Source organism: Galeopterus variegatus, unplaced genomic scaffold, assembly GCF_000696425.1.
Source record: "Galeopterus variegatus unplaced genomic scaffold, G_variegatus-3.0.2 Scaffold1390, whole genome shotgun sequence".
Taxonomy (NCBI): Eukaryota; Metazoa; Chordata; class Mammalia; order Dermoptera; family Cynocephalidae; genus Galeopterus; species Galeopterus variegatus.
Genome location: NW_007727501.1, coordinates 339,865 through 353,851, shown reverse-complemented (window position 1 = coordinate 353,851; position 13,987 = coordinate 339,865). Strand labels below are relative to the sequence as shown.

General features: G+C 55.7%; 1 protein-coding gene across 1 annotated transcript; it reads left to right on the top strand.

Annotated features, from left to right (window-relative positions):
* Nucleotides 1-942: 942 nt before the first annotated feature.
* MAP1S (microtubule-associated protein 1S) lies at nt 943-13,172 on the top strand. The gene is made up of 7 exons (XM_008576714.1): nt 943-985; nt 1,229-1,363; nt 2,761-2,843; nt 3,789-3,929; nt 4,615-6,988; nt 11,835-12,070; nt 12,907-13,172. The coding sequence occupies exons 1-7, from the start codon at nt 943-945 to the stop codon at nt 13,060-13,062; spliced, it is 3,168 nt and encodes a 1,055-aa protein (XP_008574936.1). The 3' UTR covers nt 13,063-13,172.
* The last annotated feature ends 815 nt before the right edge of the window (nt 13,173-13,987 follow it).

Genomic DNA, 13,987 nt, shown 5'->3' with positions numbered 1-13,987 from the left:
GCGGGCGCGCGTCTCGGCCCATGGGTGGGGGTGGGGCGGTGGAGCTAGGGATGGCGGGCGGGGGTCATCGCGATCCCGGGGGTGAACGGGCCGGGCTCGGTCCCCTCACCGTCAGGCGTACGGCGCGGACAAAGGCCGTGAGCGTCCGCGGAGGAGGCGGCGTCCGGGCCGGGCTGCCTCGCGCCGATCTCGGGTGCAGGGGACTGGGCAGGGGACCCCGGGCCGCGCTATTGAGCAACGAACGGCTGCTTTTCTCGCCCGACGGGCCCGCCTGAGGGGAAGGGCGGGGTCGCCTAGGATCCCCGGGTCTCAGCAGCCCTGGCGTCTCGGAGCGGGGAGCGGGGAGCGGTTATGGGAGAGGCCAGGCCTGCAGCCTCGGGGCTCGCTTTCTGTTGCTGCACGAGGAGCTGCTAATTGGGGTGTGGGCGGGTGCGGCCTGCCCGGGGGACTTGGCACCTAGGGAGGTGAATCATAGGTGCACCTGCAAGGTTCACCTGCAGCCACTTGGCACGGTGGGGCTGGCGGGCGTGGTGCACCAGTACAACCGCGGGTCGGAAGGGCGTCCGTCCCCGTCCCTCGGAATGTCTGGGCCTGCGTTCCGTCGCCTGTAAAATGGGACGGCAGCACACATGTCCGTTCATGTCCTTGGGGAATGTTACCTGAACATCTACTGTGTGCCAGGTTTTGGGCCAACCAGGCACAGGGACACGGCCCGAGGATGACAGACAAGCTCAGGCCCGTCCTTTAGAGCTCACGGTCTGGTTGGGGGATAGATACAGAGTGAGTGAGGAGACGAACAAGTCTTAAGCTTGTATGGTGACAAGAGTGTTCGGATGCAAAGGGCTGAGAGGACAGCTGGTCTTATTACCTGAAGGGTGAGGGACACTGGGGAAGGGCCACCAGGCAGTGGGAACAGCTCGTGCAGAGGCCCATTGTGGGAGCATGCCTCGCAGAGCAGAGGAGCAGCAAGAAGGGGAGATGGAGGGTATGAAATGACCATTTGGGAGGTGGGAGCCTTGTTGTGGATGTCCTGAGCCTTGTCTGTAAAATGCTGAGGTGTGTGCTCTGCGTCCCTTCACTCAGCTACAGCCAGATCCACAGGTGTTGGGTGGCTCTGAGTCTTCAGACTGCAGCGAGTGATCAAGGGCAAGTCAAGGGGAGGGGGCCAGGGCAGCCTCCACCCGCAGGTGCTAGTTACGGAAATATTCTGGAAGCTGGGGGTCCAGCTGAACTCCCATCCCGACGTCCCACTTCCCACCAGGCATCCGGTCCTGGGATGTTGATCCTGGTGTCTATAGCCTGGACGAACAGCTCAAGATCTTTGTGTCCCGACACTCGGCCACCTTCTCCAGCATCGTGAAAGGTAAGACTGGAGTCCCCGTGTGCCCCAACTGCTCCCCTTCTGCTTGTTCTTTGGGCAGATAGATGCTCACGGAGTGCCAGTTGGGTGCCACACTTGGGGGGTGGGGCACGGCGGTAAACAAAAGCAGTAACAATACAGCCCAGACCTACCAAGTGCTGAGCACAGGTGAGGCCTGACCCAGCGATAATTCTCTTGATTCTCAACAATCCACAAGACAGGAACCAGTGTTTTTGTCCCTGTCTTACAGATAAGGAAACCTTGATGTTTGGGGGTGGGGAAGACCTCTGAAAAGGGGGCTTTTTGGATGAGAAACTGCTGGAGCTGGTGGAGGAAGGATCTCAGCAAAGGCCCAGTATCTGGAAGGTGGGGGAGGGAAGTCACTGATCAGGCCCTGGAGGATGAAGCGTGTACCCCTTACAGGCAGGGACTGAGTCTGGTTTGCAGCTGGAACCCCTGCACAGGGCCAGGTACACAATAGGCACTCAGTATATGGGGAACTGACAAGAAGTGAGACCAAGGAGGGCCTCACATAGAACAAAGCTCCCAGGAGCTTCTGGGGTAACCTGGGATGAACAGAGCAGCTCTTAGGCAGGGGTTGGGTGTTGCCTGCAGCCACCCTGCCCCGGCTGGTCACCTGCCGGCTGCTGCAGGAGGGGAAGGAAGTGCCCATCCTCTCATTGTCCCAGTGGGTCCTGGTGGCTTCCTGACCCCTAGTGGAGCAGCAAGGGGGGCTGGAAATTCTGTCTGCTTTGTATGACCTCAGTGGCCACTTCCCTTCTCTCTGTGCCTTGGTTTCCTCACCTAAATGGGGCAATATCCGTGTGTGATAAGAAGCATGATAAACATAGAGAAGGTTGACCTCTCCAGCCTTGGGGCCCGATGCTCGGTGTTTGAAACACATCTGGGCTCTGGAGTACAGACCAGGGTCAGGAACAGGATCCCAGAAGTAACACCAGTCCCCTTACCACCATGCCCTGCCCCTTGCTCGGGCTTCCAGGGTTCAGTCCTGTCTCGGGGCTTTTGCCCATGTTGTACTCTCTTCCTGGACTGCCCTCATTGGTCTCCCTGGGCTCAGCCTCCTCATCTATAACACAGGGGTGGCGATGGCTTCCTCAACTAGGGGAAGTCAAACTGCGATCCGGCCTGGGGCTGCGAGTCAGTGGTGGTGAGGGCCTTCTTGTTATTGCCGTTTCCATGGTGAGGCCTGCCGGGTTGGGTTGGGGTTTCCTATTCTGGCCATGTCCTGACCTACAGCTACTGTGTTCCTGTTAATCCCCATATGACTCCTGGGTGGGTTCTCCGAGGACTTGTGCTGCCTGAGGGTCACACAGGGAAGAAGAGTTCGACTCCAGGACAGTCTGACCCAGAGTGAGTGACCCAGCCTGATTCCCCCACAGGCCAGCGGAGCTTGCACCACCGCGGAGACACCCTGGAGACCCTGGTCCTCCTGAACCCCTCAGACAAGTCTCTCTGTGATGAGGTAGGGATCGGTCGACATCCTGGAGGGAGCGGGCTGCTGGAACTGGTGCCATCCCTGTCCTCATCTCTGTGTCCCCATCTTTACACTGTCCCATTTTGATCTGTTGTGTCCCTGTTTTCATGCTGCCTAAAAGCCTCTCTAGATACCCAGCACCAGTGCCTCCTGCCCAGGAAGCCCCCGTGCCTTCTGCCCAGGAAGCCCCCATGGCTCCAGCCTGAACTTCTTCCCTCCTCCAGGGTGGGGCAGAAAAGGCTGGAGTCTGGGAGGAGGGAGGTGAGCCTTCCCAGGGCAGGGTGGGGCCCGGGCAGGCAGGGCCCAACAGATGCTTGTGTCCTTTGAGGGCCCTCCAGCTGGGACCGTAGTTGTCTGAATTGACTTATTAATACTCTTGGCTTGTGGACTCTGCACCCTTCTCCTAATTATACTTTAGATAGATGAACAAGATAGAGCCCTGGGGCAGCCCACTAGAGACCCTCTTACAGGTTGATTCCTTTAATCAAAAATGTTTCCTTTTGGGCTGGCCGGTTAGCTCAGTTGGTCAGAGTGTGGTGTTATAACACCAAGGTCAAGGGTTCAGATCCCCCTACCAGCCAGCTGCCAAAAAAAAAAAGTTCCTTTTTGCTCCCTCAAGGGACTCTCACTCTGGAGGATACAGAGCCAGACACAGATACCCCCAGCCCTGTGGTGTCAGGGCTGGGCCAGAGAGAGAGGTTGGCTTGAGAGAGCCCAGAAAGGGTAAGGAGGGCTTCAGGAGGAAGGGTGTTGGAGCTGGGCTTTGTAGGATAAACAGGAGTTTGCCAGGGGTCAGGAGGCCCAAGGCTGCCCTCCAGGCATCTAGTTGAGCACTGGCTGGGCATGGGGTGGAGATGGGGTTGGCCTCAAGGTGAGGTACTGGCTGCATCACTGCACAGAACAGGACCTTTAATGCCTTCCCCTTTGCCCCAGCTCCGGAACCTTCTACTGGACCCTGCCCCTCACAAGCTGCTGGTGCTGGCTGGGCCCTGCCTGGAGGAGACAGGCGAGCTGCTGCTCCAGACAGGGGGCTTCTCACCCCACCACTTCCTCCAGGTCCTGGGGGACAAAGAGGTAAGCTGCCCCCTTGTCATCATCCCCTCTCCAAGCCCTGAATCCTGGCTCATCCCCATTGACATGGCCCCAGCGACCTGCTGTCCTCCCTGACCCTGTCTCCCCCTCCTCTGTAGGATGGCAGTGGAGACACATGTGCCTCCTGCTTGTCAGGGGTCAGTCCCATCATCCATGAAAGGGCGTGGTGGGAGACTGGGCCTGTAGGTCAGTAGATGTCCCAGAGGCCTGATGTGGTGCCCCAGGTTCTGGGTCCCAGCTGGGATGGAGCCAAACAGGGTTCTTTCCAGAGCCCTCGGTCTGGGTAGGGCAAACAGGCAGAGACTCTGGCAAAACCTTTTCCACATTGTTGTGAGTGACGTAAAGATGGCGAGGGGCACTACGGTAGACAGAGGTGGGGGCATGGAAGGTCTCCTGGGAGGGGGCTGTGCTCCAGAAGGTGAGAACAGCAGGGGCAAAGGCCCTGGGGCAGGGAGGTATTTGCCGGGAGGGAAAGAAAGGCAGGAGGTGAGGCCAGACCGTGGGGCCTTGTGACCCTGAGGAGGGCTGGGTTTTGTACTGATGAGGAGCAGGCAAGGGATCCTCCCAGCCCCAGGAGGCAGGATTGGGGTGTCCTCACCAAGTTTTCCCAAAGGGCTGGGTGTTGTCTGGCTGTAGGTGGCCCGTTACCACACCCCCCTCTCTGCAGATCCAGGATATTCTGGCCTCCACACCTCCACCTGCAGAGTCGCCCACACTCACCATCACCTGTCCGACCTTCGGTGGCTGGGCCCAGCTGGCACCTGACGTGCCCGGCCTGCAGGGTGTGCTCCGGTTGCGGCTGCGGCTGAACCCGCCAGCACGGCTGCCAGCCTCCGAGGGCCTGCGTGAGTTCCTGGAGTATGTGGCTGAGTCTCTGGAGCCACCATCCCCCTTCGAGCTGTTGGAGCCTCCGTCCTCCGGGGGCTTCCTCAGGCTCGCCCGGCCCTGCTGCTACATCTTCCCTGGGGGTCTTGGGGATGCTGCCTTCTTTGCTGTCAATGGCTTCACTGTGCTGGTCAACGGTGGCTCGAACCCCAAGTCAAGCTTCTGGAAGCTGGTGCGGCACCTGGATCGGGTGGACGCCATGCTGGTGACCCATGCGGGTGCTGACAGCCTTCCGGGCTTGAATAGCCTGCTGCGACGTAAGCTGGCAGAGCGCCACGAGGTGGCCACCAGTGGGGGCTCCTGGGATGACAGGCTGCGCAGGCTCACCTCCCCCAACCTGGGGGTCGTGTTCCTCAATGCCCGCAAGGCCGCGTCACGGCTGGTACGTGGCGAGGATGAGGCGGAGCTGGCACTGAACCTGCTGGCCCAGCTGGGCATCACACCCCTGCCCCTGAGCCGTGGGCCACTGCCGGCCAAGCCCACGGTGCTCTTTGAGAAGATGGGCGTGGGCCGGCTGGATATGTATGTGCTGCATCCGCCCTCGGCCAACACCGACTGCACACTGGCCTCCGTGTGTGCTTTGCTGGTGTGGCACCCTGCAGGCCCTGCTGAGAAGGTGGTGCGTGTGTTGTTCCCCGGCTGCACACCACCGGCCCGCCTCCTGGATGGCTTGGTCCGCCTGCAACACTTGGGGTTCCTGCAGGAGCCCGTGGTGACACCCCAGGACCTGGAGGGGCCACGGCGAGCAGAGAGCAAAGACAGCCTGGGCTCCCAGGACAGCTCAAAGAGAGAGGGCCGGACGGCGGTGCCCGCCAGGCCTGCCCAGGAGCGCCCTGGGGTGGCCCACAAGGAGCCAGCTCGGGCTGAGGCCCCACGCAGGGCTGAGAAGGAAGCCAGGTCCCTCCGAGAGGTGAAGAAGGACACCAAGCCGAGTGCCCCCCGGACCCAGCCCCGGGAAGTGCGCCGGGCAGCCTCTGCTGTGCCCAACCTCAAGAAGGCAGGCACCCAGGTGGCCCCCAAGACCCGCAGAGCGCTCACCACACCCCATCTGGGCACTCAACCAGTGGAGAATGGGCCTCGCAGTCCCCCCAGCTTCCAATGTGGACAGGCCAGCTCCCCCACGGCGGCCTGCAGCTCCCCAGCCTCCCAGCTGGTGGCTACACCCAGCCTGGACAGCAGCCTGGAGCTGGGGCTGAGCCTGGCCGGCCATGAGGGTGGCCGCTTGGAGGAGAAGACACTGGAGCTGCTGTCGGCCGCCAGCAGCCCCCGGCCACACACGCCATCAACCACCGAGCCCCACTGGAGCCCCACTGAGGGCAGCGGGCAGCTGTCGCTGAGTTCACTGCGGGGCGGGGAGGCTGGGCCTGACGCGTCACCAACGGTGACCACGCCCACAGTTACCACGCCTTCATTGCCCGCTGAGGTGGGTTCTCCGCACTCCACAGAGGTTGATGAGTCCCTGTCTGTGTCCTTTGAGCAGGTGCTGCCACCACCTGCCACCTCAAGTGAGGCTGGGCTGAGTCTCCCGCTTCGAGGCCCCCGGGCACGGCGCTCAGCCTCCCCACATGACGTAGACCTGTGCCTGGTGTCGCCCTGTGAGTTTGAACACCGCAAGGTTGTGCCCACGGCGCCAGCACCTGCGTCCCCTGGCAGCTCCAACGACAGCAGCGCCCGGTCCCAGGAGCGGGCAGGTGGGCCAGGGGCTGAGGAGACGCCACCCACATCTGTCAGTGAGTCTCTGCCCACCCTGTCTGACTCGGACCTGCTGCCCGCTGCCCCTGGTGCCATGGACTCAGATGATGACACAAACGGCTTTGGGGTCCCTTGCCACGACCCTCTGCCTGACCCCCTCAAGGTGCCCCCCCCACTGCCTGACCCACCCAGTATCTGCATGGTGGACCCTGAGATGCTGCCCCCCAAGTCAGCCCGGCAGACAGAGAGTGTCAGCCGCACCCGGAAGCCCCCGGCCCGCCCCAGCTCTGCCACTGCCACCTCCAAAGCCGCTCCGGTAGCTGCTGCCAAAACCAAGGGGCTTGCCAACAGGGACCGGGCCAGCCGGCCACTCAGTGCCCGGAGCGAGCCCAGTGACAAGGGAGGCCGGGTGCCCCTGTCCAGAAAGCCCTCAGTCCCCAAGGCTGCCACTCGAGGTCCGTCTGGTGAGTACTTGGGGCTGGAGCCCTGTGCTGGGTTACTGGCTGCCTAGGCTAGAGAAAGTGTGGCTCACGTCCTCCTGTCCCCACTTGCCACTTGCCTTGTGACCTTAGCCATGCCTGTCCTCCTCTCTGGGGCTCAGTTTCTCCTGTAAAGTGGAGGTCCTGGCCTCACTGTGGAGGCCCTTGTCATGGCAAAGCCTGAGCAGCACTGTCAGTGGAAACAATGGGTTTTCTAGTAGCTGTGAGAAGTACAAAGAAACAGGTGGCATTTTAGTGTATTTTATTTAACCCATAGTGGCAGGGTTACCAAGAGCACCCTTGGGTGTGATGGATTGACTGGGAGGACTCAGGCAAAAGTGGATCACAGCAAAAGGAAAAGGAACATAGGGTGAAGCCCAGGGAAACCAGGCACGGGCTTCCAGAATTTTCTGCCAGTGGAGTCACACACCACGTACTTCATTTCCCCAGCGAGTTATGACAACACAGACAACGTGACTATCATGGAAGCTTGTTAGAGACTCGGCGCCCGGGGTTTTTGCTGGGGCCGGTTACGTAGGCGCCCTCTGCTCAGCATGTTCTCCCCAGAAAGAGGGGCGCAGGTGGCCAGTTCAAACCACCTTGTATAAACGGTCTAGGCCCAGGGAGTCCCTCTTCTCCACTAGGAAATAGTAGGAATCCTTCTGAGACCCACATTCCCAGATGCCAGCTGCGGGCCAGCCTTGTCAGCAGACCCCACCAAGAACAGTGTGTCTGGCCTGCTGTGCTTTTTTTTTGCCCTCCAGTTTTTAAAAATTGTGATAAAATACACATGCAGTTTACCGTCTTCACCATTTTTAAGTGTGCAGTTCAGCAGCATTAAGTACATTCACAGTGTTCTGCAGGTGTCATCACCATCCTTCTCCAGAACTCATCTGGCAAAACAGAAACTCTGTCCCCATTAAACACTCACTCCCCATCCCCTGCACCCAGCCCCTGGCACCCACCATTCTGCTTTCTGTCTCTATGAATGTGACTCCTCTAGGGACCTCACATAACTGGAATCATCCATATTTATTCATCTTTCTGTGACTGGCTGCTTTCACTTGGCGCAATGTCCTCAAGGTTTGTCTGTGTTGTAGCACGTGTCAGAATTTCCTTTTTAAGGCTCAATAATATTCCATTGTATGGATCTCTACCGCATTGTGTGTATCCATTCATCCCTCAGTGGACACTTGGGTTGCTTCTATCTTTTAGCTATTGTGAATAATGTGGCTATGAACATGGGTGTACAAAAGTCTCTTCAGGACCCTGCTTCAATTATTTTGGGTATATACCCAGAAGTGGAGTGGCCAGGTCATACAGTAAATTCAGTGCTTAATTTTTTGATGAATTGTTATACTGTTTTTCTGTTGTTGCCTGTGATTTGGTGTCATAGCCAAAGAAATCACTGCTGAATCCAGTGTTGGGAAGTTTTTGCCTTGTTTTCTTTCAAGAGTTTTATAGTTTTAGGTCTTATATTTAGGTCTGATCTATTTGGAGTTAATTTTTTGATTGGTGTGAGGTAGGGGTAAGGGTCCAACTTCATTATATTGCATGTGGATGTCCAGTTTTCCCAGCACCATTTGTTGAAGAGACTGTCCTTTCCCCATTGAATTGTCTTCATGTCCTTGTGGAATAATTTGACCATATATGTGAAGGTTTCTTTCTGGGCTTTCTATTCTATTCCATTGGTGTGTATGTCTGTCTTTATGCCAGTACCACACTGTTTTTTTGTTTGTTTGTTTTTTCTTTTGTAGTACCATGCTGTTTTGATTACTGTAGCTTTGTAGTAAGTTTTGAAACTAGGAAGTGTGAGTCCTCCAACTCTGTTCTTTTATTTCAAGATTGTTTCAGCTGTTTGAGCTATGCTGAGATTCCATATGAATTTTAGGATGGATTTTTTTTGAATCTGCGAAAAAAGGTCAGTGGGACTTTGATAGGGATTGAATTGAATCTACCTATTGCTTTAGGGAATATTAACATCTTCATATTAAGTCTTCCAATTCATGAACATGGCTGTCTTTCCATTTGTTTACATCTCCTTCAATTTCTTTCAGCAATGTTTTGTAGTTTTCATTATACAAGTCTTTCCCCTCAGTTAGGTTAATTTCTAAGTATTTTATTTGTTTTGATGCTGTCGTAAATGGAATTCTTTTCTTTATTTCCTTTTTAGATTGTTCATTGTTAGAGTACGTAGATGCAATTGATTTTTGTGTGTTGATTTTGTATCCTGATATTTTGATGAATTTATCAGTTTTAATGGTATTTTATTGTGCAATCTCTAGGATTTCCTACATGTAAGATCATATCATTTACAGACAGAACTTTACTTCTTCCTTTCCAATTTGGATACCTTTCCTGAGCTTGCACCTTTCCCTGCACATGCACAGTGTCTTTCTTTTTACTTTTTTTTGGTGGCTGGCCAGTTCAGGGATCCAAACCCATGACCTTGAATTATAAGGCTGTGCTCTAACCAGCTGAGCAACTAGCCAGCCCCATGGTGACTTTCTAAATTTCTCTATATATGTAATTGCTTTTGGATGTCCTAATCCTTAAATACCTGACTCCAAAAAGGGGAAGAAGAAAATTGAAGAGGAGATTTAAAAAAGGAAAAAAGCATCAGCTCTTTAAATCCCATGGAAGTGGCCTTATGGGGAGAGGCTGCCAGTACAGTCGTTCTCTTCGTGGAGAGATGGCTTTCTGCTGCTTCCCATTCCACCATATTTCCAGAATCCTCTTGCCATGTTCTCTTTTCTGCACACCATTATACCAAAACAATATTTCAACATGTAATTGATACAAAAAATGATTAGATATTTTCCATTATCTTTTCCACACTAAGTCTTGGGAATCCAGCATGTTTTACACTCACAGCTCAGCTCACAGTTGCCACATTCCTGGTGCTCAGTATCCATGTGTGACCAATGGCAACCAGGTTGGTCCCTGCAGGTCTAGGATGATCAGGGTAGGGCTGGTGATAAAATAATGACAACAGTAACAGTAACGACAACTATGGTGTATTAGTCCATTTTGTGTTGCTTATAACAAAATACCTGCATCTGGGTGATGTATAAAGAAAAACAACATTTATTGCTTACAGTTTCTGAGGCTGGGAAGTCCAAGGTCCATCTGGTGGTGGCAACAGTGACCCAGGGGTCTCACATTGCAAGATGTGGAAGCAGAGAGAGAGAAAGACAGAGTCTCCTCTTCTAAAGCCCTCAGAACCACGCCCCTGACCACCATTTTTAATCCATTCACTACTGCATGGTCCTACAATCCAATCACCTTTTTAAGGCTCCAGCTTTCACTTACCAGAATAGGATCTCCCACCCTCTCATCAGTCACAGTGGGACTAAGTTTCTAATACATAAAACTTGGGGGACACAATTCAAGTTTCAGTGAGTTTTGGGGGGACATAATTCAATCCAGTACATGTGGTATGTGATTGTTGAGCACTCATCCTGAGCCAGGTCCTCTCCCAGGTGCCCAGGGTGTCCCTGTCTGGGAGCTGACAGGCATCTCTGACTTCTCTCCCCACAGGTGTATCCCCAGCTCCTGGTCACCACCTCTTGTCTTTCTTGTGCAGATTCTAAGGGAGGTACCTGATGCCCCCTGTGACCTATGTCAGGTCAGGGGTTCCTAGTACAGTGGCAGAGAGAAGGGCCCATGGGCCCATGGGCAAGGCTGGCACCCAGAGGCTGGTGGTTATTGGAGGCCCTGTCTGCCGGGGCTTTTGGCCTCTCTCCAGAGACCACAGTCTCAGTCACTCAGGGTTTCCTGTACAAACTGCCTCAGATAAACCCACCCTTTACACCAGAGTCAGCTAGAGATTAAGTATTTTCAGCTTCACAGGCCACACGGTCTCTGTCGCAGCTACTCAACCAGTCCGTTGTAGCTCAATACGTAACCGAATGGGTATTCCAGCAAAGCTTTATAAAAGCAGGAGGTTGCTGGATTTGGCCCTCGGGCCATAGTTTACTGGCCTCTGCTCTGTCTCCTCGCCCCTGCCCCATGTCACAGACAGCCCCTCCTGTCTCCCTCGTGTTGACCACAGCCACGATGGCCTTCTCTTCCTGAGACTCCACTTGGGATCCTTGCCATCACTGTCCCGAGTGACAAGACTCAGGGAAGGGATGCTGCTTGCCCAGTGTTGGAGGTTTCATTCATCCTGCTAATGCCCCGCTCTGGGCCCACACCCTGAGCTGGGAGGCTTCCTGTGCCCAGCACCCAGCTGTGTCCTTTCAGTCAGTTGATCATCAGTTCTCTCGCCCAGGACCAGTGGCCTTGTCCCCTTTGGTACTGACCTCAGGGCCAGGGACTAGGCCCAGAGAGCAAAGCTGCTTTGTCTCCATGTAGCCCACCCCATCCTGGGTCCCCTCACAAGTCCCTGGCTCTCCCTATTGCCCTCAGGGGCAGGGGTTTTTCTTTATCTTGGTCACTGCCATATCCTCAGGGCCTGGTACCCAGGAGGTCTTCATACACACCTCCTGAGTGAGTGAAGGGATGGATGCTGTAGAAACAGCAGAATGTTCCAGGCACTGGCTGCGGGGCTCAAGCTCTATAACCCCCTCTTCCAGGAAGCTCTCCCTGATTGTCCCCTCCCTCCCTCTGACCCTGGGGAGGTCTCTAGCCAGGGATGACACACCTCAAGGTCATCCTCAGGCTCCTGACATGGGGGTGGGGTGGGGGAGGGCGACTGGTGGTTTTTGCAGAGTGAGTAAAGATTCACCGGAATAATTGCCGCCACAAGGGAGGGCTCGTCGGAGGAGGGAATTGCTCAGGTACAGGTGAGCCAGGAGCTCACCACTGACCCCATCCTTCCTGCCTGCAGGGTCAGCCAGCAGCCGGCCAGGTGGCTCAGCCATCCCACCCAGCTCCCCCGTCTACCTGGACCTGGCCTATCTGCCCAGTGGGAGCAGCGCCCGCCTGGTGGACAAGGAGTTCTTCCAGCGAGTGCGCGCGCTCTGCTACGTCATCAGCAGCCAGGACCAGCGCAGGGAAGAGAGCATGCGGGCCATCCTCGACGCGCTGCTGGCCAGCAAGCAGCAGTGGGACCGTGACCTCCAGGTGCGTGCCGTCCTGGGGCCTCTGTCTGATGACAGTAAACGAGATGGGCCCGGGCCTGGTGTGGTGTGCTCTGGTGAGATGGGTGAGGCTGAGAGGGACAGCTGCATGCCCAAGGATGCACACAGGGGTTGTACCCAGCTCAGCCTCCAGTTGACTCAGGTCACCTTCCTGGCTGGGTCTGCAGGAAACCGAGGGGAAGATGCAGGACCAGGGTGATTTTATCCCCTCCCCTGACACACTGTCCCTTAGCCACTCCTCTGTTGTGAGGATTGGCTGAGATGGAGTAGGTGGGCCATGCAGTGTCCATGCAGCTGAGAACTCACCCCTGAAAGCTGGGGTCATCCCCAAAGCTGTGTGAAGCCATGAGGTTGAAACCGAGACTTGAAGGGTGAGGCGAGTGTGGGGACGAGGGAACCATGTCACACTGTGTCTGAGCCTGCAGCCCCTGCACTCATGCAGCTTCTAGTCCATCTCGGAAGAAGTTGGAGGGCATGGCCCAGGCAAAGGCTTAGAAGTGGGTGCAAGGTTGGTGTGTCTAAGGAGTGGGAAGGAGGCTGGAGCGAGCGAAGGGGGCGGTCAGCAGGGGAGCACAATGCACAGCCTGGTTAGGGATTCCTGAATGGTCAGAGTGTTCTAAGAAGGTCCTTTGGGCACTGTGGGGCAGAGAAGGGACTTCAGGGGATGGGCTGGCCACCAGCTGCAGACATCCAGGCAGAGCAAACCAGGTGAGAAAAGCAGCCAGACAGGCCTTGAATGCCAGGAAAGGAAGGAGTGTGCGGCTGGGCAAGGAGGGCAGAGGGTGCCCCTCACTGCTGGTCCGTCTGTCCCGCCCACAGGTGACCCTGATCCCTACCTTTGACTCGGCGGCAATGCACAAGTGGTATGAGGAGACGCATGGCCGGCACCAGGCACTGGGCATCACGGTGCTGGGCAGCAACAGCATGGTGTCCATGCAGGACGAGGCCTTTCCCGCCTGCAAGGTGGAGTTCTAGCCCTGCCGGCAACACACACACTGCCCCCCGCCCCCGACCCTACTGCCACACACATCCCTCACGGCCTCTGTGTTGACATTCACCCGCCCGACAATAAACCGTGCACTCCACTCGGCTGTGGCCTCTGTTCTTTCAGCCTGCGGGAGACTTGGCATGTGACCCCGGCCCTGGGGGACAGCTTCCGTGGAATCCCCAGTGACCCTGCAGGTTTGGCTTGCTCTGGCCTCTGTGTCACAGACAGGGAAACTGAGGCTTGGGGAAGGAGGTGCCTCAGGTTAATGACCATGGCCAGTGGAGCTTGCTGCTGACCATGGCCTCCCACCTGACCCAGCACCGTGAGGGGCCTTCAGTTACAGATGGGAAACAGTGCCTAACCCTGTCACACAACCAGTTGGTTGCCAAGGTGAGATTTGCATCCTGGTGTTTATGCTCCCAGGCCATGAAATGAAAATCAACCTTCTGTCCTCAGACATGATTGATGCTCATTTCAGGAAAGTCACTCTCTACAGAAAGCTTTTTAAAGAGGAATCTGAAACCCAAAGATTATAAAACATCCACTTCCTGCCAAACAAACTCCCCAATCCCTCTCTGCATGTACAGAAACATTTAGATTTAATATTAGAGAAGATGCCATCCCATTTATACTGGGTTGAATGGTAACCCATAAGAAAATGTGTCGAAGTTCTAACACCCATGCTGGTGAATATGATCTTTTTTTTTTTTTTTAAAAAGATGACCGGTAAGGGGATCTTTACCCTTGACTTGGTGTTGTCAGCACCACGCTCAGCCAGTGAGCTGACCGGCCATCCCTATATGGAATCCGAACCCGGGGCCTTGGTGTTATCAGCACCGCACTCTCCCGAGTGAGCCACGAGCCAGCCCTATGATCTTATTTTGAAAAGGGTTCTTTGCAGATATAATTATG

Coding starts and splice junctions, on each gene's coding strand:
- MAP1S (XM_008576714.1), top strand. CDS start 943: ATGCCTCGCAGAGCAGAGGAGCAGCAAGAAGGGGAGATGGAGG. Junction 986..1,228: donor GCAAGAAGGGGAGATGGAGG/GTATGAAATGAC, acceptor GGGGGTCCAGCT/GAACTCCCATCCCGACGTCC. Junction 2,844..3,788: donor ACAAGTCTCTCTGTGATGAG/GTAGGGATCGGT, acceptor CCTTTGCCCCAG/CTCCGGAACCTTCTACTGGA.